The 25,378-nt window shown below is 32.7% G+C and overlaps 3 protein-coding genes and 1 long non-coding RNA gene across 7 annotated transcripts; 2 read left to right on the top strand and 2 right to left on the bottom strand.

Moving 5' to 3' along the window:
* On the bottom strand, window positions 1–18,748 carry LOC125580196. The gene is made up of 2 exons (XR_007317938.1): window positions 18,666–18,748; window positions 1–941 (listed from the first exon to the last, which is right to left on the bottom strand). It is a non-coding gene; the product is annotated as an uncharacterized LOC125580196 (long non-coding RNA).
* On the bottom strand, window positions 1,170–3,723 carry LOC106378657 (protein WVD2-like 3). Of its 3 annotated transcripts, none has more exons than XM_048744374.1 (6): window positions 3,514–3,723; window positions 2,266–2,717; window positions 2,096–2,169; window positions 1,913–1,985; window positions 1,645–1,839; window positions 1,170–1,527 (listed from the first exon to the last, which is right to left on the bottom strand). In XM_048744374.1, exons 1-6 carry the CDS (start codon window positions 3,515–3,517, stop codon window positions 1,336–1,338), a joined length of 990 nt encoding a protein of 329 aa, XP_048600331.1. In that variant the 5' UTR covers window positions 3,518–3,723; the 3' UTR covers window positions 1,170–1,335. The 3 variants fall into 3 exon arrangements, with proteins under 3 accessions (XP_048600331.1, XP_013674213.2, XP_048600332.1); XM_013818759.3 differs by having other exon boundaries at window positions 1,657–1,839; XM_048744375.1 differs by lacking the exon at window positions 3,514–3,723 and adding an exon at window positions 3,394–3,484.
* LOC125580195 (DNA repair protein XRCC4) lies at window positions 17,930–19,147 on the top strand. 2 transcript variants are annotated; one of them, XM_048744377.1, is made up of 5 exons: window positions 17,947–18,172; window positions 18,271–18,413; window positions 18,494–18,622; window positions 18,715–18,837; window positions 18,960–19,147. In XM_048744377.1, the coding sequence occupies exons 1-5, from the start codon at window positions 18,031–18,033 to the stop codon at window positions 19,044–19,046; spliced, it is 624 nt and encodes a 207-aa protein (XP_048600334.1). In that variant the 5' UTR covers window positions 17,947–18,030; the 3' UTR covers window positions 19,047–19,147. The 2 variants fall into 2 exon arrangements, with proteins under 2 accessions (XP_048600333.1, XP_048600334.1); XM_048744376.1 differs by having other exon boundaries at window positions 17,930–18,172; window positions 18,715–19,147.
* On the top strand, window positions 18,954–25,139 carry LOC125580192. Its single transcript, XM_048744366.1, has 2 exons — window positions 18,954–22,676; window positions 22,765–25,139. The coding sequence occupies exon 2, from the start codon at window positions 23,145–23,147 to the stop codon at window positions 24,984–24,986; it is 1,842 nt and encodes a 613-aa protein (XP_048600323.1). The 5' UTR covers window positions 18,954–22,676; window positions 22,765–23,144; the 3' UTR covers window positions 24,987–25,139.
* Window positions 25,140–25,378: the final 239 nt, after the last annotated feature.

Genomic DNA, 25,378 nt, shown 5'->3' with positions numbered 1-25,378 from the left:
TATAATATAAGGTGTGATGAGCCAACCTATTTTTTAAAGATTCTAAGAGTTAATATAGTGATGACACGTGACTACCAAAATATGTTGTAATGCTCCGAGATTAATATACGATGAATGAGGCCTGGTTATATATTATCTTTTTTTATGATGAGTTGGATTTTAAACACAGAGGATGAATCAGCAACCACGTAAGCATTGATGCTGACTCAGCCTCCAGATAAGCAAAAGAGTATGTTTTTGACTGAAACCATCGTCGTCGCCTCGTTTGACTAGCCAAAAAAAAAAGAAGGAAATCAGACGGTGGCGATGGTTGAATCAGAGAGAACGAAGCACACGTGTCTCAGACTCGTACTCTCGAGCACCGATCCGATATTCGTCAAAGGCACTTGGCATCCCTCTCGTTTCGATATCTCCATCACCGATGGCTCCTCCTCTTGGCTTTGCAACGGTACAAATCCACACGATTCGAATCTGTTTTTTTTTTTTTTTTTGTTTTCTTCCTATGAACTGATTTTTTTATTCTTCTCTGTTTGATCGGAATTGAAGCGACGGAGGAGGAGGTGGCGGAGCGGGCGGCGCAGTGGGACCAGCCGGTGTCGGAGTATCTCCAGCTCGCCGAGCAGTACTTAGGGTTTCAGCAGCCTAACTCGATCTACACCTTCTCCGACGCTCTTGAAGGATCTAAACGGGTTAGTTCGATATGCTCTCTAGTGATGCAATGTTGTGGATATGATAATGATTTTGCTGAAGGAATGGTCTCTGGTTACAGCTGTCTTGGACGTTTGAGAAGGAAGGGACTAAACTGGAGTGGAGGTGGAAATGTAAACCATCACATGAGAACAAGAAGATCACTGTTGGGATCTTGGATTTTCTTATGGAGGCTAACATAAGGCTAAGTGTACGTTCTTGACTTTCTTGGGAATGAATATTATGAATTGGACCTTTCTTGGCTAAGTATTCTGTACGTTTAAGAGACAAACAGAATACAACCTTTCTTTTCGACAAGTTATGATAAGCTTGATCCACCAACTTCTCACCAATAATGATAAGCTTGATCAAACAACTTACCTTATATAAAATAAAATATAATAATACTATGGTTTTCGCACGACCCCACGGTAGGCGTAAATAATAATAATATACGCCGCGTCGAGTCTACAAAGTCGTTATGAACAAGACAGATTCATTATAAAAAAGTCAAACAGGAAGATTCTTGCATTCATAAACATGCAACAAAAATAACATTAAATTACACACAATTACACTTAGAATCATAAATTAAAATTAAAAAAAACACAAGCCATCCCACACATTCTCACAGCAGAAACATAACTCTCAGTTCCTTGTCACCAAAAGACTGTTTTGGTTCACTTCTTCCTCTGTAACAAACCGGTTTATCTGGTCAGCATTGTGTGCAGTTTCATCATCAGGGTCTTCTTTAGAGATCACTATTAGAGTCTTTCGCGTTTCATGCCGCCTCCTGTTCCTCCGCCCTAGTTTTGGCGACTTCGCTCGTGTTGGAGGTGGCTGGATTCATATACACCGTCATATTGCAAATTAGTTAACAACGTTAACTCGTAAAGTGTTTTAAAGCTTATGAATGAATAATCTTTTATTTTATGAATGTTTATAGAGAAAGAGAACCTTGTGTGTTACCTTCTTAAGTTCAACCTTTGGAGGAGCCCCCTCATGGTAGAATTTGGGCATTGGGTTTGCTTTGAACATCAAACTCTTTCTTAGTTGCCTCAAGGCTGCATCATTTTCCTCCTTGTTCCTTGCTTCGCTCTGCGTTTTCTCAGCCTCCATGGCTTGGTGTTTCTCTTCCAGTTTTATATAGAACTAAAGAACAACAATCAACTGATAGCCAATGCAAAAGAATTTTAAAAACAGAAAAAATGGAATATTATGTCACCTCCTTCCTCTTCTCTGCACGCTCAGTGGATCGAAACGAAGGAGCTGCGGTGACAATGGTTCTTGATTTGGCACTGTCGACGATAGTCACATGTTCAGTAGAGAAATAGCTAGGCAACTTTAAGTTAAAAATAAACAATTTTTTTTTTGAACAATAACAAATTCTGATGAGAAGGAAACATACTAAGAAGCAACAGAGCAAGAATCTTCCTCATCAGAAACCTTCTTGTTTTTTGGCTGCAAGGGTTTCCTAGGTACCTGCCCTCGCAATAAGTCCATAAGCATTACAGTTAGCTAGACAAAGAAACTACGATTCAAGAAAGTATATGTTAACATAATAGCATAAACTCTAACCTTTGTGGCCTGATTTTGTACTTTACTATACCCATCCGGATATATTTTCGAAACAGCTGCTACTCCATGAGACTCACCCGTAAACGAACGTGTAGTAGATGAAGCACGCTTCTCAGTAGCTAAAGCAAATGGTTGTGGAACAGTATTCCTTTTTTTGTTAATCCAACGACCTGCTTTCAACGCACGTTTAGCTTCCTTTCCCAACGCAGCTATCTCCATATTGCCATCTTCCAATGGCTTAGCAGCTGGAATTTCATTAGTACACTCTTTAACATCATATTCTTTTACTTCAACGTTCTCTTCTGTTAATAGAAGCTCTGTATTTCCATTGGCTTCGTCGCGTGATACTGAATCTAAGGGAGGCAGTACAGAAACATTTTCTTGGTTTGGATCACAAGAATCACTATTAGCATAGACCACTAGACCATCTGGCTCTTTATCCATGCAGATATCTGTCGCAACACCAAACAGTTAAGTAAAAATGGATATTAAAACATTGTAGACACATGAATGTTCAAAGTTGGTATATCATATTACATAGAATCTATGTGAGACGGTAAGATAAAACCTACCTTGCAATCGTATTTATGATATGATTCAGTAATGATATACTCAACTGAAGACAATATACAACTAAATTTTGATTATCAGTATAAAAACTAAAGTATGCTTAGATACAAGTGAAAACGACCAAGAATTCAACCAACCATCTAAAGTATTCTCTTAAAAGCATTAAGCTAACCAAACGTGGGACCTTAAATACGAATACAGCTTTTGTTCTAAAGGAAAAAGTATATTCTAAAGCATAATCAAGCACATAAATATAATAATAATCAATCAACTTTCAATTTCTCTACGAGATAAATTAAACTGTACACACGGCCAGACTATTTTTTTTTTGCATAGTCAAGGAATAATCAACGAAGAAAAGATGCTTTGTTCATCATGGCTGAAGCTTCTTGCATTTAAAAAATAGACATGCAGCTAGAAAAATCTCATGTTTCCTTCATTTTAAAGCGTTGAGAGCGATTTTTTTTTCCTTAAATTTCTTGGAATCTAAGCAAAACAAGTTTAAAGAAAAAAATATTGGTAATGTGGAAAGCAAAATCATCAGATGAGGAAGTGGACCTCTGTGTGACTATGATCATATCAAATGCAATCAACAGACGCCGAAATGTCAAAACGAACTCCTAAGCAGGCAATTAATCAGAAATAGATGAAATCGAAGTAGAAGATTGTTGTACTCACCCATTGTTCTCGTGACAGGCGAGAGAAACTTGTAACTGCTCCTTCTCTCTCGTGTGTGTTTGTTTGTGACTTCTGAGAATGATGGTGATGAATACTATGCAATTTATGTTGTTAGTGTGTATTTTATACCATCTCCTTCCTCGTCGGTGCTAACGCCCGTTACTTGACACCGTGTCTTAATTAGTGCTCCAATATTAATTTTGTAAATTTTAAACTAAAATTTTGGGTTTGCTAGACTGGACATTAACTTTTATAGACACCCTCACGAATTATTTATAGGAAAAGAACACTATTTTTTTTCTTAATTTCTGGTAAATAAAACACGAATACATGTTAGTGTTTTGATTCTTTTGAATGATTAATGTTGAACTATTTTCACTAGCAAACTCCAAAAAGAAATATAATTAATTTTCTTTATATATATTGTGTCAGTTAATTTTACTAGGCCTGGACATTCAGAGTCTCAATCGGGTTTCAGATTTATCCAATCGGATCTTGGTTCTTCGGGTTTATCAAAATCAATCCCATTTGAGTTATATAAAATTTTGGTTTGGAACTGGTTCCGGTTCTATCGGGTTCGGGTCAGGGTTAGTAAATTTTCAAAGAACCGGTACAATCCAATGTACTTTCGCGTTTGAGTCTTAATCAGGTTTTTTGGTTTAAAAGTACGTGATTTGTACATACTTCTTAACTAAAACATAAATAAAACCGGTTCTTTGGTTTTAAAATACCTAATTTGTACATATTTTATAACCAAAACATAAGTAAACTCGATTCAACAATAAGAAAAAACATCAAACGTAATCATTCAAAATCAAACGAAAACTAAACATAGTTATTGATAGGAAGAAAACCAAATAAATGAAAACATAAAACGAAAACCAAGTTTTTATGAAATGAGAACCATTATTCAATGAAAATAAAAGCAAAATCTAACAACTTCAAGCTTCAACAGCCACCTTCAAATAATAGATAATTATTTTAAATGTTCAATAATATTTTAGTGTATTTGGATATATATTAAGAATTAAAATCATGTTTGGTACAAGTTCCTTTTGAGATTTTGAATGTTTGGGGTTCTATCGGGTACCCATTTAGGTTCGGGTTCCGTTCGGATAATACTCATAACCCGAAATACCATAAAACAAGATTCATTGATATTTATGTCGGGTTTGGATCGGTTTGGATTCATTTTTACCGGATCGGGTTTGGTTCGGGTTTTCAGGTTCAGTTTATTTACCTAACCCTAAATTTTACTTTCTATCGATTGCATTAACTATTAATGTTACCATTTAGTAATTAACTATTAATGTAACCATATATTCCATAAAAAGTAGCATTTTTTCTTGTTTCAAAAAGTGTCATTCTACATTTTCAAATGCACTGTTTCATATACAATCTCTTTCTTATCCTTTACTCTAACCAATATATGTTTAATTAAGTCATTTTTATTTAAATAATTATACATTAAATAAAAATATGTTAGTATATTTTATTATTTTAAAATCCACATAAAATATGTTTAATTATTGGAATAAACTCCCAGAATTTCTATAAAAAAAGAAAAATTAATAAAAAAATTACTTTTTAGTTTCTTTGAAAATTAACACCAACAAAAAATTGACAGCCGTCAAATCCAGTATCTGAAAATTTTGGTTGAGAGAACTTTTCAATTTTTTCACATGCTTTTTTACAATTCTTATATTCTTAAATAGGAGAAACTCCTTTTGAATCCTCTCGATGGACTTGTTCTTATGAAATGGGGGGAGTAATATAATACTCCAGTTATTATTTTTCATTTCTTTTTGATCCTAAACAAAGTTTCTAAGATGAAACTACAACGATGTCGTTGGTTTACTCGAATATTTTAATCTAATTCAGAACAACTTTCAGGTCAGTGTGGGGCAAACTTTTCGGAGATTATGCATTTTTTTCTCGTATATACGTGGAGCTATATTGAATATAATCAGACAATCATTAAGATAGCATAAAGGGACAAGAAATCAAACAATTATTTCCAAACACCAGTTTAAGTGTGGCTACAACTACTATAATATTTTTTGTGCAAGTAGTTAAAATACATCAGTTACATTTTGTTTATTTACAAAATTTTGTTTCATTTAAAATAAATCAACATTCATATATACTCATAGTTTTTACAAATATAAGAATTAGAAAAATGTTATAAAAATAATGGAAAAAACTATCTTTATTCATAACATAGAGATTCCTTATATAGGAGATTACACCGTCATAGATAAATGGAAACATTACAAATCATAATCTCTTGGTTATGAGCCATCCACAATCTGGTTCATAACACTCCCCCTTGGATGCCATAACCATTTAGAGCTTTTAATGTGCTTTAATGTTGTCTCATTAAAACCTTACCAGGAAAACCCAATTGAGACAAAACCATAGTGAAGGAAAAAGAGTACAACACACATTACTCCCCCTGATTTGGACATTACTGAAGGTCCCTTGGACATCTCCAATTTTCTGAAATCCATGGGTGATGAAGATCTTGGACAGAATATGCTTCGTCCTCGAACATGATAGTTGGTTCTTCTTTACCATCGGTCATGCCACAATCTGATCGAACATATTGAGTCTCAAATACACACACACGAAATCTTGGATGATGTTGCTGTGATATGCGTGTACCACCATGTGTAAAACATAACCTGTCTGAAAACAAATCAACAAAACCAAATAACCTCTCTTTGGACTGGTTAGTATAAAATAAACCAAAATCAAAGGCTTCTTCATCGTCCTTCTTATGGACCAATCAGATCAGTGTCTAAAACAAGACTTCTGCATCGTCCATCTCAGGACTAAATGGACTTCTTTATCGTCCACCTTTGGACTGAATGGATCAGTGTCCAAAACAAGTGATCTCACGCCCATGTACTAGATAATGGGTGAGACTGGTCCATATTAAATCTCTTGAGTACCCTTTTCTGTATATACTATTTGATGCACAAGGATTTCATTGTTAATGTACTCAAGCGGTAATCCAAACAAAAGTTTGTTTTCCAAGATCTTTCATCTCAAACTCTTTCTTGAGATATTCAACTGTTTGGGAAATTGTATCCAGAGGTTCCTAGGATATTCAGATCATATACTTTGATGATTATCAATATTGTTCTCGAGAACTTGCTGTACTTTCAGCTCAATACCCTCTAATACTTTCATTATCCAGTGGACCATATAAATATGCAGTTACTACATCAACTTGCTGCAAGTCTAATTTTCTCTCTTATATAGCCAGACTTATGAGAAATCTAAAAGTAGTTGCATCCACCACATGAGAGTATGTCTCCTCATAATCTATTATTGGTCTTTGTGAGAATCCATGTGCAACATCAGCTTTATATCTCACGATTTCTATTTCTCACAAGACTCATTTATATCCACTGGTTTTAACATCATATGGCCAAATATGCTTTTCTTTTTTAAACTATTTAACCCCATGTTTCCATTCAATCCAATCTGTTCTACTAATGCGCACTCTTATATTGACGCGGATTCATGATCCTCGCTTATATTCATAAATTCAAGTGCTACCTTGTATGCAAATAAATCATCTTATGTCGACATTCCTTATTGGTTCCATTATGTTCCAGACATGATATAATCGATTGAGATTCATTATTATCAGGGCCTTTAGTACTTTGCAGCTTGGCGTCCCAAGCTACATTGTTTGGTACCTGTACCTTAGAGCCGGCCGGCCTTATCTTCATGTCTGGGATGGTTTCCTTAGTAACCTCGGATTTGGATTTTGATTATCATTCTCTGCACCTTTCTTTTGTTTCCGAGGATTCTTATCTTTAGGAACCTATTTGGTCTACCACGTTTCATACGTTGTCTAGACTCTGTAGCAACTTGATTGTGTCTCTTCTTGGACATCAAATGTGTCTGCCATTTGATTAGCTAGCTTTGTAAATGTATAATCTTTGGACGTCTATTTCACATTCTTTAGTCCGAGGATCTTGCCAAGACATTGATGGTTGATTCCATTCTATTTCTTTTACCATTCTTTTCCCAGCTTTATTATTTTTCTCCTCCTGGTCTTAAAATAATCCGTGTACCTAGCCTCAAATATAATCACCCATAGTTGGCTCAAAGTACTTTATTATTGTGGGAGAATCATATCCAACATATATCCTCATCTTAGTTCTCAGTGGTGGAGCAATTAGTACATAGACAGCACATCCAAATGTCTTATGATGAGGTATGTTTGGCTCTTGACCCGTTAATAATTGTGATAGGGGATATCTATGCTCACTAAATGGCCTGATGCGTATTAACTTAGGTGCATGTAAATTTCGTGTGGCCCAAGCTATGAATGGGAGTTTTGACCTCATAAGTTATTGGTCTATCAATCAGCTATTTGCGTTTTAAAAGATTTCGGCCAAGCCGTTCTTGGTATGGACATGTATCACAGAATTGTCGACACTTACCCCCATGGACATACCATAATTATTTAAACGCTTGGGACATGTATTCACCAGTATTATCTAGACATATAGTCTTTATTTATGAAAAAGAGGCTCGTAGCCGTTTTACTGGTAATGGCCTAATAAGTTTCCCTTCTGTACATGCTACACACGTGAGATTCTTTGGGATAACTCTTCTTATCTTTTAATGTGTGTCTTTTGAATATCAATTTTGCGCATCATGTTTGGACCAGGATGGCCAATCCGGTCGTGCCATAAAGTGTATATTTTCGCAGATTTTTAGCCTCTATCATACTGATCTATGCATAGTCTAGGTCAGTAGAGAATGCATGTATAGTCTTTAGGACTTATTATGGCCTTGGGCGATTTTATACATATATCTGAAGGAACTCTTTGTTTCTTTCGCCCATTGTTTCAATATGGAAACCATTCATTCTTATATCTTTAAAACTCAATAGGCTGCTCTTGCTCTTAGAGCTGAGTGAATATAAGGCATTACTGATTCTAGATGCATACCCTTAGGCAATAATATATTATCCTAGCCATAGTCTTCTTTCAGACTAGCGATATCTGCTTTAGTACTTATATTGGCGTTTTTCAGCGTACTCATATAGAAAAATCATTCATTCATTTAATCTAAGCAGACAATGTAATAGAAATAAATTCAAGGAGATAAAAATCAGAGAAAGCATACAAGCAAAGCAATCACACAAGTTTGATGTCGAAATCTGATTATCAACTTGATTCTTTTAGGCAATCATAAGTCTCATATTTCATAAGATCTTCTTGATCATGTTCAAAATTATTTTCACCATCTTTATAGACCAAGTGGGTTTCAGGATTCTTCCCTTTCAGACTCTCTTTGATAGAGGTCACATAAATGTTTGGGAGTCCTTCATATCTTAGCCCAATGGTTCCCATTCCACATCTATGGCACACTGATTTGGTCGAGCTTTGTGGTTTAAAGGATATACCACGGCCTCTGCCTTGACCATGGCTTAAATTGGGTTGATACCCACGGCCTCTGCTATAGTGATTCCCACGGCCAAATGTGTTATAGTGGCCATGGCCACGTCCTTTCCACCCTCCACGGCCATGACCGTGTGGTCTATCATTCTGGACGTGGTTACCTTTTTTTTTCTTTTGCGGCCTTATTGGTATCAGGTAATGGGGTTAATCCAGGAGGTCTCAATTCACTGTTTCTCATTGGTAATCCATTATTTTGCTCAGCTAGCAATAGACTCATCCACGGACTTATAGTCCTCGATTCTGGGATTCCTCCAATCAAATAGGGCATTTGGTAATAACACTGTTCTTTGGTGATCATATCTCGATTTTTAAATCTGTCCAAAGGTCTAGAGGATTCACTATAGTCAGATACTGATCTTTGAGACTCTTAATAAGATGATGGCTAATAATTAATATTGTCATGTATCAATCTTTCTCATTGGCATTATTGCCTTCTATGATACATTCACCAAGTCTTTTTTTTTTTTACTTTAGGATAATCTTTGTATCCAATGCCCACCGTAAATAATTATCTCCATAGAGATTTAGGGCAACAAAATCCAGGTTTATTTTCGACATCTCAAACCATATATCACTCAATATTTAGGTATAATTTTCATGCGGCCTTACTCTTAAAAATAATCAATTCGGATTTCAATCTTGTGAGGACAATGGGACTATCAATCTTAAAGACATTTAATCAATCAGTCAATTTCTAGCAAGTCTCAGCAATACTATTTCTATGTGCTCATAATATTATGGTTTATAAAGACTAGCAATAATGGATTCAATTAATCATGCAATTAGGGTTTAACAATCAATGGATTTTAGCAAGACTATTAAAAAGATTTATTAATCACTCAATCAGTTTCAAGGCTGATTTTAGCAATACTAGAATATAGATTTCAAGCATGAATTTCAATGATAGTTTCAAGGCTGATTTTAGCAATACTAGAATATAGATTTCAAGCTTGAATTTCAATAAATCAGTTTCAAGGCTGATTGGTATTTAGCATAAATCATGTGTAAATAATTTATCTAGTATCCGAATTTATCAAACCTCAAAAACATATAATCAGATCAATCAATTTAATCGAACTTAGCATACAATCTTAAGCCTCAAGACATTAGATTTTATCATGAACCTATCAACCTAGCATACGGATTCTCAATTCTCAAAGACATCCAAATCAGATCAATATAACCTATCATTCATATTATTTAGGGTTTCTATTTAAAACATATCAGATTACAAAACTATCAATCCTAGCAGATGATACTAAACCTCGAGAATCATGCAATCAGATCATTCGGATTTTAAACAAGTAAACCTCAATCAATCTATCAGCCTATCGGATTATATAAGCAAAGCAAGTTAGCAACCCATCAGATTCAATCAATGTTTTAACAGGCTGGTCGGTTTAAACCATTTTAAATCAGATGAACAATTAACCAAGCAGGATGAGAAAATAAATCTATTAATTTAACGGTCAAACAATTCTAGCAACATAGCATCATATTCAATCAGATTTAAAACCTCAATGATCAAAACCAAAACAGTTTTGAATTCAAAATATTCGATTAGGGTTTTAATATGTGATTTGATAATTATCTATACTATTAAAGCAGGATCATATTGTCCTTTTTACCTTAGTCTGTCATTTCTTTACAAACATTGCATGTTTCATTAAGAACAATCAAGTAATATTAATAACACATCTATATTGGGCCATTTTTTTCGGATCCAGCCCACTGTCCACATTAGATCTCTCTTGGGTCATTTGGGCCGATTAAGAACTCATATCCAATTTTCACATTTTTTTTCCTTTGGGCCATTGAGTCCAAGTTCAAATAATTTTTTTTCAATTGATTTTTTTTGTTGAAAAGTATAAATATTTATTAAAAGTATATAATTATTTTTATTAAAAATATTAACAACATAATAAAATTGATTTATCAGAGTTATACCACCTTAATTCATTAAAAAAATAAATTTTAATTTTTTAAACATAAATAGTCATTTAAAATGAAACACGATAAAGAAAGATAAAAGGTTTAAGTCTTTTATAAAATAAAATACAAATATTCATACGACATTTACTAAATATTTTGACCATTGAAAAAAATAAAATAAACCTGCGCTTTGAAAGTGCGGGTCAAAATCTAGTAGTATAATTAATTCTGATACTTATATTATTTAGGTATAGGGTTAGGGTTTATCGGATCTTAACTTGTAAAAACCGATTTGGGGTTTTAATCATGTAAGAACATGATTTAGGGTTTGGGGTATCGAACTTTTAGAGTTTCGATTTACTCAATTAGGATTTTTGATCTATTACCCTATGGTTTTGATTCATAAAGATTAGGGTTTTAGGGTTTCATTCTTTATCAATCAATCCAAATTCGATTATAGGTTCTTAGGTTTCGAATTACCTTTAACCTTAGATGATTGTTGAACCGGACCACCAAGGAGGATGAACCGCGAGCTGAACACGAACAGGACGCGAGCTGACTCCTATCGGATTGAGCTGCTTCTATCGGGTCGCGGACGTCCTTTGTTGCTGATCGGGAACGCCTTGATCGTCGGACGCGAGCTGTCTGATGCTGTCGCGAACAGGGAAGAGATCGCGTGCTGGAACTGCTCTCGGGTCGCGAACGTCTGAGCTAGGATCAGGAACGCCTTGGGCTGAAGCTGATCGGGGACGCGAGCTGGAACAGACGCGGAAACAAGAGACGCTATCGGGGTTTAGGGTTCGTCGGGTCGTGGCTAGGGTTAGGGTTTTTTTGATTTGGTTTTAGCTTAGGGTTTTCGAGTTTCGTGCTGATAACGTGTTATAAAAGTAATGGAAAAGTATATCTTTATTCATAACATATAAGTTCCTTATATAGGAGATTGCATCGTCATAGATAAATGGAAAGATTAGAAATCATAATATCTTCGTTATGAGCCATCCACAATCTCGTTCATAGCAAAAAAAAAAAAAAACATAATTCAACCATCATCATTTATTTAATTAAGAAACTAAAACCATATCCACACAATTTACTTCTTTATCAGTTTAGAAACGTGGTTTTGGATTGGCAAGGAAACAATCCATAAACAAATATAAAAAAAAAGAAGTGATTATAGAAAAGAAACAACATCCTTACTGGCATTGCAACAAATCTTATTTATTGCTCTTTGATTTTGATTATCCCACACCACCACCCTTGTTGAAAAACCCTTCCCACCACCCTTGTTTATTAATTTAATTGTAAAATAAGCATCTCAGTCTTCTGTACTTTCCTGATCAGCCCTTGTTCATATAAATGTCAAAACAAGTCTACATGGGTATATAGGAAAATTTACAAGAAGACGGGATGATTGAGGTGCTGTGTGATAGAGGTATGCGCTGAGTGGAGTAAAAGAAAGACTATCCAGCAAATTAGTGGGTCGGTCCCATTTGTCTATAGCCAAACCATAATAATAATAATTCCTAAAGAAGATTTCAAAAAACAATAATAATTTCAGATATAATATAATAGTTTAGTTTGGAACATGTATATAGACGTCCTATTTAGACTGATCATGAGTAATTAGTTGCACGGGTTTGGCGGTTTCTAATAATTTATTATTTTAGAATTGATGATAGTTCTTATATATGTATCGAACTTTTTATCAGAATTTCCAAACCACAAATTAAACATAATATTCTGGGAACCGCATAAATATGTCTTTAGGTCTTTGACGACTAGGTACAAAGACACATTTGAAGCACTAGAAACGAGTATGACAAAGGTTGTATATGTAGTAAATCAGTTATTACGTTGATAATCAAGGCTAAATAAGTTCTAGTAAGAGAAAACAATATGCAAATATCATAATTTTAATGCACATTATACAAACCGTTAACAGTTTCAAAAGCTTCAAATCCTTGTTTTCACTGAGAGTATACATTCTAATATCAATGCATTGTCTAGGCGACATAAACATTTGAGTTTCCGTTAATATAGAAATTATTTAATTTCACTAATGTTTCTTATTTTAAACATCGCTTCATTGATTTATTTATATACTAGGTGATTATCCGCGGTATGCGCGAAATAAAATATATATTTTTAATAATAGTCGTTAAATCAAATTTTGATCGTTCAACCATCATGTCACAAGTCTCCAAACGTACAGTCATGGACCGTCGATATGAGGTTGATGAGTAGGGTCATGTTTGTTGATATTTTGTTTTTTTTAACCTGTTTAATTTATTAGGCTTCAATAATATCATTGGGATGTTATAATTCACCATCTCACTTCGATACGAAGAATTGTATTTATGAAATAATATGATCAACTAACATTTGAGATCCGCGCTTGGGCAGTATAAATTTTAATTATGTATACAAATTATTTATACATATTATTATTTATTTTGTCATGTAATATTATATATCTATTATATATTAATTGAGAAACATTACAACATTATTTTGTAGTCACGTGTCACCATGAGAAAGAAATTCAGAATTCTTAGAGAAATAAGTTGGTACATCTTAACTTATATTATATTTTTTATTAAACTAACTATTAAATTGATAAATAGCGTACAGAAGAATATTCTCGGACTTTTCTTAAATAAAAGGTATGGAATTGTCTAATATGATTAACATATATATAACAATTAATGATTATGAATAATAAATATTTGATAATAATTTTTGTATTTTACCTCTTTTTGTTTAATTTTATACTATTAAAAGATATTAAACAACTACATTAACCATATAATAAAAAATTAAAAAAATTTATATGTTATATTTTAAATTTTTAAAATGACTATAAATTATTAAAAACTTTAAATGTTTCACACTAAAATTTTGTGATCAATGGTTTAACTTTTGTTTGGTAATAACAAGATAAAAATGATCATAAATCGTATGAATATGAAGTTTCATTTACTAGACATTCATATTATATAATAATATAGTTTAAAATTAAACTATATAACATAGAATAATACTTAAATATGATAATTTCTAAATTTGTATTGAAAAAGTATTGAAACCTTAATATTTTAATTTTGAAATTCGCATTAAAAAAATTGCACATTAGAAATTTTGTGTTTATCATACGAATATGAATTCTCAATAATAAATATTAATATTAAAATATGCTGTATATCTATGTCTCTGTCATTGAAATTTAGTTATATACTATATAAAATAAATAAAATGATTGTTTTGATTTATTTACCAAAAAAGTATCGTAAATAAACAAGAAGTATTGTTTTTGATTTATGTATTTGCTCCAATTTAATTATATACACAATACGTAAATGAATACAAATAAATAATAATAGATAAAAATTAGTTTTATATATAACATTCATTCCGCGCAATTGCGCGGATCTTAAGCTAGTATTGATTAATTGAGAAGTGAGTAAATATTAATATAAATACGAGAAATTACTTATAATGACTTTAATTATACATCAAATTACTAGATTAACTCTTGTAATTTTGTAATTACTAGAATAACACAACTATCAAGCAAAAAGACACAAAACCCTGTCCTTACTTTAGTATTCACAAGTTTGCCATTAGAGGTCTTATTTTTTTAGGGTCATTATTCTTTTCTAAAAAATCAAAAAACCTTTATTGGGTGAAGACGACGAAGACGGACCCTAATCGGAGGATGTGAAGACGAGCGAGTAGGCGATTGTTAATCAAGCGAAACTAGCGAGTGAAGGGGTTAAATCTCCAAGCAATTCCGTTATCGGGATCTGTTTGCCGGTGGAGTGTGGGTTCCTACTGCAATTTATTTTCATTCTCTTAAATCAAAATCTGGGTTTTTGTGAATCAAAATCTGGGTTTTGGTCGGATCAGGTCGAAGACTGATGTTATTCCATTGGAGAGACTGAAAATTTTACTACAGGTGTTGTACTTTTCTTGTTTGATTGAGATTGATGATCTTTCTGTTGGAATGTTGATGCAAATCGTATTTGCGTTTTTTCTGTCCAAAGATTGAAGTATATATATGAAGGATGGAAGGTTTCCGTGTATTGATCAAAGGGAATGGTGCTAATTTTTCTTGTATTGTGCTTTGATCAATGTTCGGTGGATATTGTTATTTGTTCCTGCTGCTCATTTATTTGGTCTCTTGTTAAATTGATTACATTATCATCTTGACAAACACATCTTCTTTTACATCTCCTATGTGTTCAGACAGACAAATCTTCTTATCAATAGAGATGAATGGTCCATCGCTATTGACAGTGCTGCGTCAGGAAGGACCCAAGAACGTTGTTCAGAGGATGGCTTCCATCTTTTATTGGAGTTTTGAGTCCCATCTTCTTCAAACTGAACTGCAACATGTATAAATATATTACATGATGCATCAAGACAAACACTTTTTAATCTCAGGTTACTTACATTAGCCTTTTATTTTTGCAGTTTACGAGTCTCTAAAAAGATTGGTTGGTCAAATGAAAAACAAATAATCGTAAATTACTCATCATCATCATCTGCCTTGAAGTCAAGAAAGGCCAAAGAAATGCAAAAGGAAGTGACGAAAGAAGAAGCAGATAAAATAGGAGAGGAAAATAAAGTTTCTTTTGTGCCTGCTAAACCTGAAGAGAAGAAACTGTAATCAAACAACATCCAGGTGATGGCTGAGATCATGATAAGTGAAATTGCAGTAGGGGCTGATCACTGCAAAGAGAGCGTTTGGCATTTGGCATTGCGTCTAGTTCCGGTTTTACATATGAAGATGGCTGCAGAAATTTATGAGGAGGTTCCTGAAGTTTGCTAAGTAGTATGTATGTTGTTTTTAAATTGCTTATATAGTTTTTGGTTGTTTTTTTTTGTATTGGATGTACAAGTAGTCCAGGACGCAGGCTGATGTTCTCTTAGTCGGATTATTGTATATGCCAACCTTGAGTGTTGTTACTCCTGCTTTGTAGTGACAAAACAATTGTGGACTCTAAGTTAAATCCAGACCTTATGCTTCAGATGCTGCAAAAAACTTGGACAATGAAACGCGACAATATGTATACATACACAGAAAATACGTCAAATATACCAAAGAAAGAACTTAGAGTTTGTTGATACTTCATAATTTGATACCTAATTCTGATTTTAATTAACCTAAAAATAAACCAGATTTGAATTTAATGTAAACCGGGTCAAAATTGAACATTAAATTAAGTTTGGTTTACATAAACCAATATTTCCGTTAATAAATCTGCTACAACATAAATTAAAAAGTCTGTCACTACGTAAAATAAAAGGTCTACTAACACTTTGAGTCAAATATATAACTCTGTCATAAGAAAATAAGTCAAATCAGTGGAATCAATCTAAACAGGAGATGTTTGTGACCGGTAAAAAGTGGTTTGAAGATGTCGACAGCTTGTTCCTCTGCCACCATATTAACGGAAACCACTGGGTTGCTCAACACATTGATTTACATAAGGCGACAATCTATGTATATGATAGTATTCCGAGTGTGGTGAAGGATCATAAGCAGCTGCTGGAGGAGTGCAGGCCATTCACAAAAATGATTCCACAAATTCAATCAATCTAAACCGGGATCCAATTTAGATTAAATCGGAATTTATTTGAATTTAGCTAGAAATTTTAATTGTGTCCCACTTTAGTATTTAAAATTTATTTAAAAAGTCTGCCGCCAAAGACGACAATTTCAAAAATCTACCACCAAATGAATACAAAAGTCGATTGCAAATTTAAACCGGGTAAACATATCTATCATAAAAATTATGTCTATTACTGATAAACATATCTGTGTCTCAAAACTTTGACTACTTCAGAAAAAAAAATTGATGACTTCAACAAATCGGTTACTACATATGACAGACTAAAATAGATAAATCTATCGACAATCTTAAATAGATAAATCTATCGACAATCTTAAATCGTCCACACAAATCTACCAGCTTAAATACATCTGCGTAACAGAAAAGTCTGCCACCAAATACAAGGCAGATTTAAAATTTACAACAGTTTAATTTAACAGATTTATATTCCGAAAGATTTATTTTACGTTAAATAAATTTGTCGTCGGATTTTTTTAATAATTTTAAATGGCACTTTTGTAATATTACTTTTTGGTCATAACAATAGTCAAGGGTATTTTCGACCATAAAATATTGTTGGTAATTTTAAACTTTTAAGAGTTATTCTAGTAATTTCTAAACTAATTTGAGTCATTCTAGTAAATTTCCCAATAAATATTTATTAATTGATGCTTCCTACTCAATGCAAATTTTAAAATTAACATGTTTATGTATTTGTATATGATTTATATTTTAATCTGAACGATATTGAAATATATATATATATATATATTTACTCTGAATATATATTACATAAGATTTCATATTTATATAATTTTATGATCTTTTGTATCTTGTTATAAAAAAAGTTAAATCACTGATTACGAAAATTTCATTGTGGAATTTTAATAGTTTTAGTAATTTATAATCGTTTAAAAAAATTCAAAATGTAGCATATAAGAAAAAAACTATTTTTTTATTATACAATTAATATAATTAATTAATTTTTAAGAATATAAAATTCAATAAAATAATAGAAGATAGAAAACTTATTATCAAATATTTATATTCAAAATCATTAATTGTCATATATTTGTTAACCTTATTAGGTAATTCCGTAGTTTTTATTTAAAGAAAGAATTGAGAATATTCTTCTATACACTATTAATAAATTTGATAGTTAGTTTAATAAAAAATATAATATAAGGTGTGATGAGCCAACCTATTTTTTAAAGATTCTAAGAGTTAATATAGTGATGACACGTGACTACCAAAATATGTTGTAATGCTCCGAGATTAATATACGATGAATGAGGCCTGGTTATATATTATCTTTTTTTATGATGAGTTGGATTTTAAACACAGAGGATGAATCAGCAACCACGTAAGCATTGATGCTGACTCAGCCTCCAGATAAGCAAAAGAGTATGTTTTTGACTGAAACCATCGTCGTCGCCTCGTTTGACTAGCCAAAAAAAAAAGAAGGAAATCAGACGGTGGCGATGGTTGAATCAGAGAGAACGAAGCACACGTGTCTCAGACTCGTACTCTCGAGCACCGATCCGATATTCGTCAAAGGCACTTGGCATCCCTCTCGTTTCGATATCTCCATCACCGATGGCTCCTCCTCTTGGCTTTGCAACGGTACAAATCCACACGATTCGAATCTGTTTTTTTTTTTTTTTTTGTTTTCTTCCTATGAACTGATTTTTTTATTCTTCTCTGTTTGATCGGAATTGAAGCGACGGAGGAGGAGGTGGCGGAGCGGGCGGCGCAGTGGGACCAGCCGGTGTCGGAGTATCTCCAGCTCGCCGAGCAGTACTTAGGGTTTCAGCAGCCTAACTCGATCTACACCTTCTCCGACGCTCTTGAAGGATCTAAACGGGTTAGTTCGATATGCTCTCTAGTGATGCAATGTTGTGGATATGATAATGATTTTGCTGAAGGAATGGTCTCTGGTTACAGCTGTCTTGGACGTTTGAGAAGGAAGGGACTAAACTGGAGTGGAGGTGGAAATGTAAACCATCACATGAGAACAAGAAGATCACTGTTGGGATCTTGGATTTTCTTATGGAGGCTAACATAAGGCTAAGTGTACGTTCTTGACTTTCTTGGGAATGAATATTATGAATTGGACCTTAATTCCTTTGATATATGTTTATTCTGATTGATAAAATACTCCACAGGAAGAAGTTGTGAACAAGACAAGGTCCTTTGAGAAGATGAAAAGTGAAGCTGAGAAATGCCTAACCCAAGGTGAAAGACTGTGCAGTGAAAAAATGGAGTTTGAGGATGCAACTTACGCAAAGGCATGTCTACTATCCTGGATCACCTTTTCTAATTGCTTCTTCTTTTGGGATAGACTAGTCTTTTGTGGAAAGGATGTTGTCGTGTTTTAGCACTGAACTTAAGTCTTTTTTTGTCGAGGTAGTTCATTTCTGTGTTAAATGCAAAGAAGGCAAAACTCAGAGCACTAAGGGATAAAGAAGTTTCAGGGAAAGAAGTTGCAGAAATCTAGAAAAATCATGTTTTAGTGTTTTGCATCAAATCCCAATTATAGCCATCAGTCCATGTGATGTATCTTTGATTGAGTATATTTATATATGGTTATTCGAAAGATTTGAATGTTACTATACAGCATATGACATACAATATAAACTAGGTGAGGATATAAACATTTACAAAATAATAAAATCATTATAATTGATTACCTTTTTATTTCTAATTATTGATAAGTTTAAATTATTTTTTAGTTTGTATATTAGAAAGACAAATATAACAATGTTTTTCATTATAATTGATTAACTTTTTATTTCTAATTATTGATAAGTTTAAATTATTTTTTAGTTTGTATATTAGAAAGACAAATATAACAATGTTTTAAACTACGTTACTACATTATCTTAATTAACTATATATATGATTTTGTGTATAATAATTTGGATCGATTAAGTTATTTTTGGTATGTTGAGTTGTATATTTTTTTCAGTTGAATTTTAATGATACTAAATCAGATTATTTACAATTTAATTTAGTTTCTAAGATTTGTAAATATGTATTTTTAAATTGATATATTTTGTTTTGACTTAAATTTATGAAAAAAAGTTTAAGTGTTGATCAGAAGTTTAAGAGAATCAAAATTGATATCTTTTAAAAGCACGTGGATCATTAGAGTTTTACAACGTAATAATAACCTAATTAATTTTATCAAATACTACATTCATAGGAAAACAATTTTCTAATGGAAATGGATTTGAGATAATTATTTGTTTATTTTTATAGATATTGAAACATTCACATAGTATTAACCTTGAGAATCTGTAATTATGAAAAGAAAAATTATACGAAATTGTAAGAGAATTTGTTTAACATAAGAGATTGAATAATTATCCAAAAAGTAAATATTATTTTAGAAAATTTATAATTAAGAAAAAATAATTGTCTTTAGTGTATTAAAAGTAAATACTGATTTGGTAACTAAATTGATATTTTCTTATGAAAAATATTTATTATGTTTAAAATGAAAAATATTTAACTAACATTATTAACAATCGTAGAAAAACGTTATTAAACAAAAACTATCAAGAAAGTTTTATGAAAGTGAGATTTATAAAGGAAACTAATTTTTTAAAAATCACATGTTTTAAATATCAAAATTCTCTATATTTTTGTTTTAAGATATTATTCCTGATACTAATTAAATTCCTTCACGATATTGATATGATTTTATAGAAAGAAATATTACGAAAAACGAAAATATAAATAGATATATTAGTAATGGAAATTAGTAAATAGTTTATGAAATTGGGATTTATATAAAAGGAAATTTCTTATTGTCAAATTACATGTTTTAAATATAACAAACTGCTATGTATTTTTACTTTTAAGATATTTCCTTTTTGATACTAAACTTCTTTATGATATTGATATGATTATATATATGTACATACATATATATTAAAAACAAAAATAAAAATAGTTTATAAATATTTTTTTAAAAATATAGATATTTTTCTTTTTTTACATAAGAAAAAAATTGTTAATAAAAACTAAAATATAAATTTTGATAATGATAACTACAAAATAATATTAATTCATTAAGGTTAACAATGTAATAAACCATTGTGAGAATTAAAGTGAGCACGACACATAGGAAACTAACTATTTAAATAATGACAATATATAATACTATATCTTTACAATAATAACTATAATCTTAAATAATAACAATAATAACTATAATAAGGAAAGTTCACAAAATAATCTTGATTTTAAAGTAAAGAAATAATCTTTCCTTTTAAAAAATCATTTTAAACAACATAATATATATTTTAAAAGTATTAAGATTTTATTTAAATCAATATATTCTAAAATTATTACAAAACAATTTAAATAACATAAAATAAGATATCTTTAATGAATAAAATTTAATTTAGTCTTTCTTTTTATGTTCCCTTTTATATTTTTCAAATAACATAAATGATAAAGAAAATAATTATAAAACTTAAAACAAATTTTTTTTTATACATAATGTGATTTCATAAAAAGGAAAGCAAATCATCTTGATATTAAAGTAAAGATTTAATCTTCCTTTTTAGAATGTATATGTTATATTTTTATGCAATTTTGTATATATCATCACTTTATTTTTGAAAATTAACATATACCAAATTACTAAGTTCTATAAAATTAACATAGTCATGGGGCTATTTACAACTAGCTGATTCATAAATATATATATATATATATATACACATCTAAGATGAAAACCAAACTAATGTAATGAATACAATAAATATGATTTGGTTGAATTATATTAGAAATATTTATACTTTAATTTGATGGAATATATGTAACACAATATACCCTCAAATGAGTAACTAGACAAATCCAATTTTTTATACAAAGTCAAACAATGTATAAAAACTAAAATATAAATTTTGATAATGACAATTACAAAATAATATTAATTCATTAAGGTTAACAATGTAATAAACCATCGTGAGAATTAACGTGAACGCGACACATAGGAAATTGACTTCTTAAATAATGTTATAGAGATTCTATAAATTAATATTTAATAAATTTATACACAATAAATTAATAATTATTTCGGCCACGAGTTAGACCGGTTTAAAATATGACATAAATCGATAAGATAACAATATAATTAACTATTTTTTATATAAAAAATATATTTGTAAAAAAATGTAAAAAAAATTATAAATTAAAAAGTACCTTAGTACCAAGATTCTTAATTAATTTATAGAGTTTTTACTTTATGTTTCTTTTATTTTACGATTTTTTTTATTTGTAGAAGATTTGCAAATGAGAAAATGACACAAAGAACACCAAACAAAGTTTTCCTCCCCAAACTAGCACTCAGGATCAGAAATCACAAAAATAGGTTTCACTAAAGGGGTAATTTACCCTTATGCCCTCTTCTTTCAGTAATTAAAAAGAAAAATTTAAAATCAATTGTCGCCGTCCTCGTTTCATCGCTTCTTCTTCTCCTCATCGCTGTCTTTCGTCGTCGTCGTCTCTCCGTTGTCGTCATCGTCGTCGTCATCGTCGTCGTCTCTCCGTCGTCGTCATCGTCGTCGTCTCTCCGTCGTCGTCTTCGCCTCTCCGTTGATCCGTCGTCGTCTCTCCGTTTATTTATCGTCGTCGTCGTTGTTTCTCAATTGATCTGTCGTTTCTACGTCTATTCATCTCATTCTCTCTCTCGTGTGTCTGATTTGATTAAGGTTTGAATCATTTCATTTTGTTATACATTATTTAGTTTTTGTTATATATTATTCATTTGTTGATGAATTGAAGTTGATTTTGTAGAACAATGGAAGTTTTGTGCATCTGTGGACAATGGATCTCAAAAGAATATCTCGAGTGGGAGTTTCTTGTTGATTTGAAGAGGAATGCATCAATCATTTCCATAGAAGAAGATCTACTGTATGAAGATTTGATGAAGATTGTCTCTGAAGATTTTAGTGTTAAAGAGGAAGAAATCAGTTTGAGTTATGGTATTTCATTGGATATGAAATGTATTATTGAAAGTTTCCCCCCACTCTCGATAGGTAATACTCGTCAGCTCAGAACTTTCATTTCCAAGACTAGAGCATTTGATGGAACCTGTCGTTTGTGTGTTAAGGTTTGTATGATTTTTTTCTTCCTTAGACTTTTCAGGATATGCTTCCTAATCAAGTATTATGCCTTACAGAACTACTCGACTTTTGCAGGTTAGTACTGATCCAGCTAGCTGTAACACTCAAGCTTCTGATACATTTGCTTCTCCTGTTCCATTGAATGCCAATCCAATGATTCTTTCTACTGTGCAGAGAGAAAAACAGGTACATTGTCCCTAATTCCCTTTTTCTGTTTGTGTTTGCATGATATGCTTCATAATCAAGTATTATGCCTTACAGAACTACTCGACTTTTGCAGGTTAGTACTGATCCAGCTAGCTGTAACACTCAAGCTTCTGATACATTTGCTTCTCCTGTTCCATTGAATGCCAATCCAATGATTCTTTCTACTGTGCAGAGAGAAAAACAGGTACATTGTCCCTAATTCCCTTTTTCTGTTTGTGTTTGCATGATATGCTTCATAATCAAGTATTATGCCTTACAGAACTACTCGACTTTTGCAGAGTCTTCTATATGAAGGTGTTTCTGCAGTTCCTCTGAATGCTCTTCCGGATTTTAGCCCTGTCCATATTGGACTTTCACCAACCACGAGAGGAGCTGGCGATATTAAGGTGAATAGCTATTTTAAGACAAAGAGAGAGTTTATGTTGAGGATGAAGAAATGGGCTTTAGAGTGGAAGTTTGAGTACAAGACTGTCTCTTCTAACAAGTCAAGAGTGCTTTTGAGTTGTGTTGATGAAAATTGCACGTGGAGGATGCGTGCTATCAAGCTACCTCTTTCAGATTTTTTCGTTGTTAAAAAGTATGTTCATGAGCATACATGTGATACAACACACAGGAAAGCCAACCACAGACAAGCATCTGCAAAGTTGTTGGGTTCTTTGATTTGCAGCAATTATGGAGAAAAAAAGGAAGGTCTCAAACCGAAACAGATCATTGAACAGGTCAGGATGCTGCATGGTGTTCACATCAATTACAAACAAACTTGGAGAGTGAGAGAAGAAGCTCAGATTTTGGTTAGAGGGACTCCTGAAGACAGCTATTACAATTTGTCTAGGTGGTTGTATAAAATCACAGAAACAAACCCTGGTTCCTTGACTTATCAACATGTGGATGCTGCAGGAAAGTTCAAGTATGCATTTGTGGCTTTTGGTCCTTCGATAAGGGGATTCTCATTGATGAGGAGAGTTATTGCAGTAGATGGTACATTTCTGAAGGGAAAATTCAATGGGACTTTATTGGCAGCTTGTGCTCAAGATGGGAATTATCATCTATATCCTCTCGCCTTTGCAGTGGTTGACGCAGAAAATGGCGCCTCTTGGAAATGGTTCTTTAGAGGTTTGAGCCAGAAGATCCCGGACGCTTCGGATCTTGTTTTTGTATCAGACAGGGCTAACTCCATTTCTTCAGCGTTGGAGGATGTATATCCCTTATCTCACCATGGAATTTGCAGGATCCATCTGCTCCGCAACATCACTCCTACATATGCGAAGACTGGGTTGCTACCTCTGGTGGAAAGCGCTGCTGATGCCTATACGTGTCACGAGTTCTGGTTAATCTTCAATGACATAAAGGATAAATGTCCTGAATTGGCTAAGTATCTGGAAGATTCTGATTTTAGGAAGTGGGCACGAAGCTATGCGCCTGCGAACAGGTATAATATCATGACTACCAACATTGCAGAGTCTCTCAATTCTATGTTGAGGATGCCTCGTGAGTTGCCCATTATCTCTCTCCTTGAAACTATCAGATTGACGATGACCACTTGGTTTTTTGAGCGACGCGAAGCGGCTGTGAAACATAAGCACCTGGTTACTCCAAAAGTTGTGCAGAAATTGGTATCTAGGTTAGGGGCCGCAATGTTGTTGAATGTGTATCAAGTTGATCGAAGCGAGTTTGAGGTGAAGAATGAAACAATGAAGTTTGTTGTTGACTTGGAGAAGCGGCATTGCACATGTAATGTTTTCGACATTGACAAGATCCCCTGCATCCATGCCATCGCTGCTGCTAAGCATATCAAGAGAGATGAAAACCTTTTTGTTGATGCTTCTCACTTGACAGAAACGTGGGCTAAAGCTTATGCTGAAAGCATACATCCTGGTGGAGAGTTGTCAACGTCCACCTATCCAGAGAATATTGATGAACTGTCTTGCCCACCTCCAGCTACCAAAAAGAAAAGTGGACGCCCTCCTACAAAGAGAAAGAGATCCGTTGGCGAGTTTGGGGTTCCTGGATCTAAATCTCAGTCCCACAAGTGCAGCAGATGTGGCACAGGAGGGCACAACAAGAGCACATGCGAGAGGCCTATAGGATGAAGTTCTACATTTTTATTGATTATTATTTGGATGTTGGCTATTTGATGGTTACATGATATGCACCAGACCATATACATTTTTTCTTTTGGAACCCTATCCCGAATAAGTATGATTTCTTCCAAATTTTGTAATATACAACATTATCTTTTGATCTCATTTCAATTCTTAGTTTAAACTTCTTTGCTAGAAAAAAACACAGTAATATTCAACTATTCTGGAATCCCATCCAGAAATACCGAGTTCCTTTCCAAGGTTTATAATACAACATTTTCTGTTAAGAATATTTATGTGGAAAAGTGTAACAGATGATTCTCCTCGGTCTAGCGGCTAAAACACTTATCTGTCGAAATTGTAATGCTTGACTCGACCCGGGTTCGATGCCCATACTAATC

Source organism: Brassica napus, chromosome C1 (genome assembly GCF_020379485.1).
Source record: "Brassica napus cultivar Da-Ae chromosome C1, Da-Ae, whole genome shotgun sequence".
NCBI classification, from domain to species: Eukaryota; Viridiplantae; Streptophyta; class Magnoliopsida; order Brassicales; family Brassicaceae; genus Brassica; species Brassica napus.
This window is presented reverse-complemented; position numbering and strand designations above follow the sequence as displayed.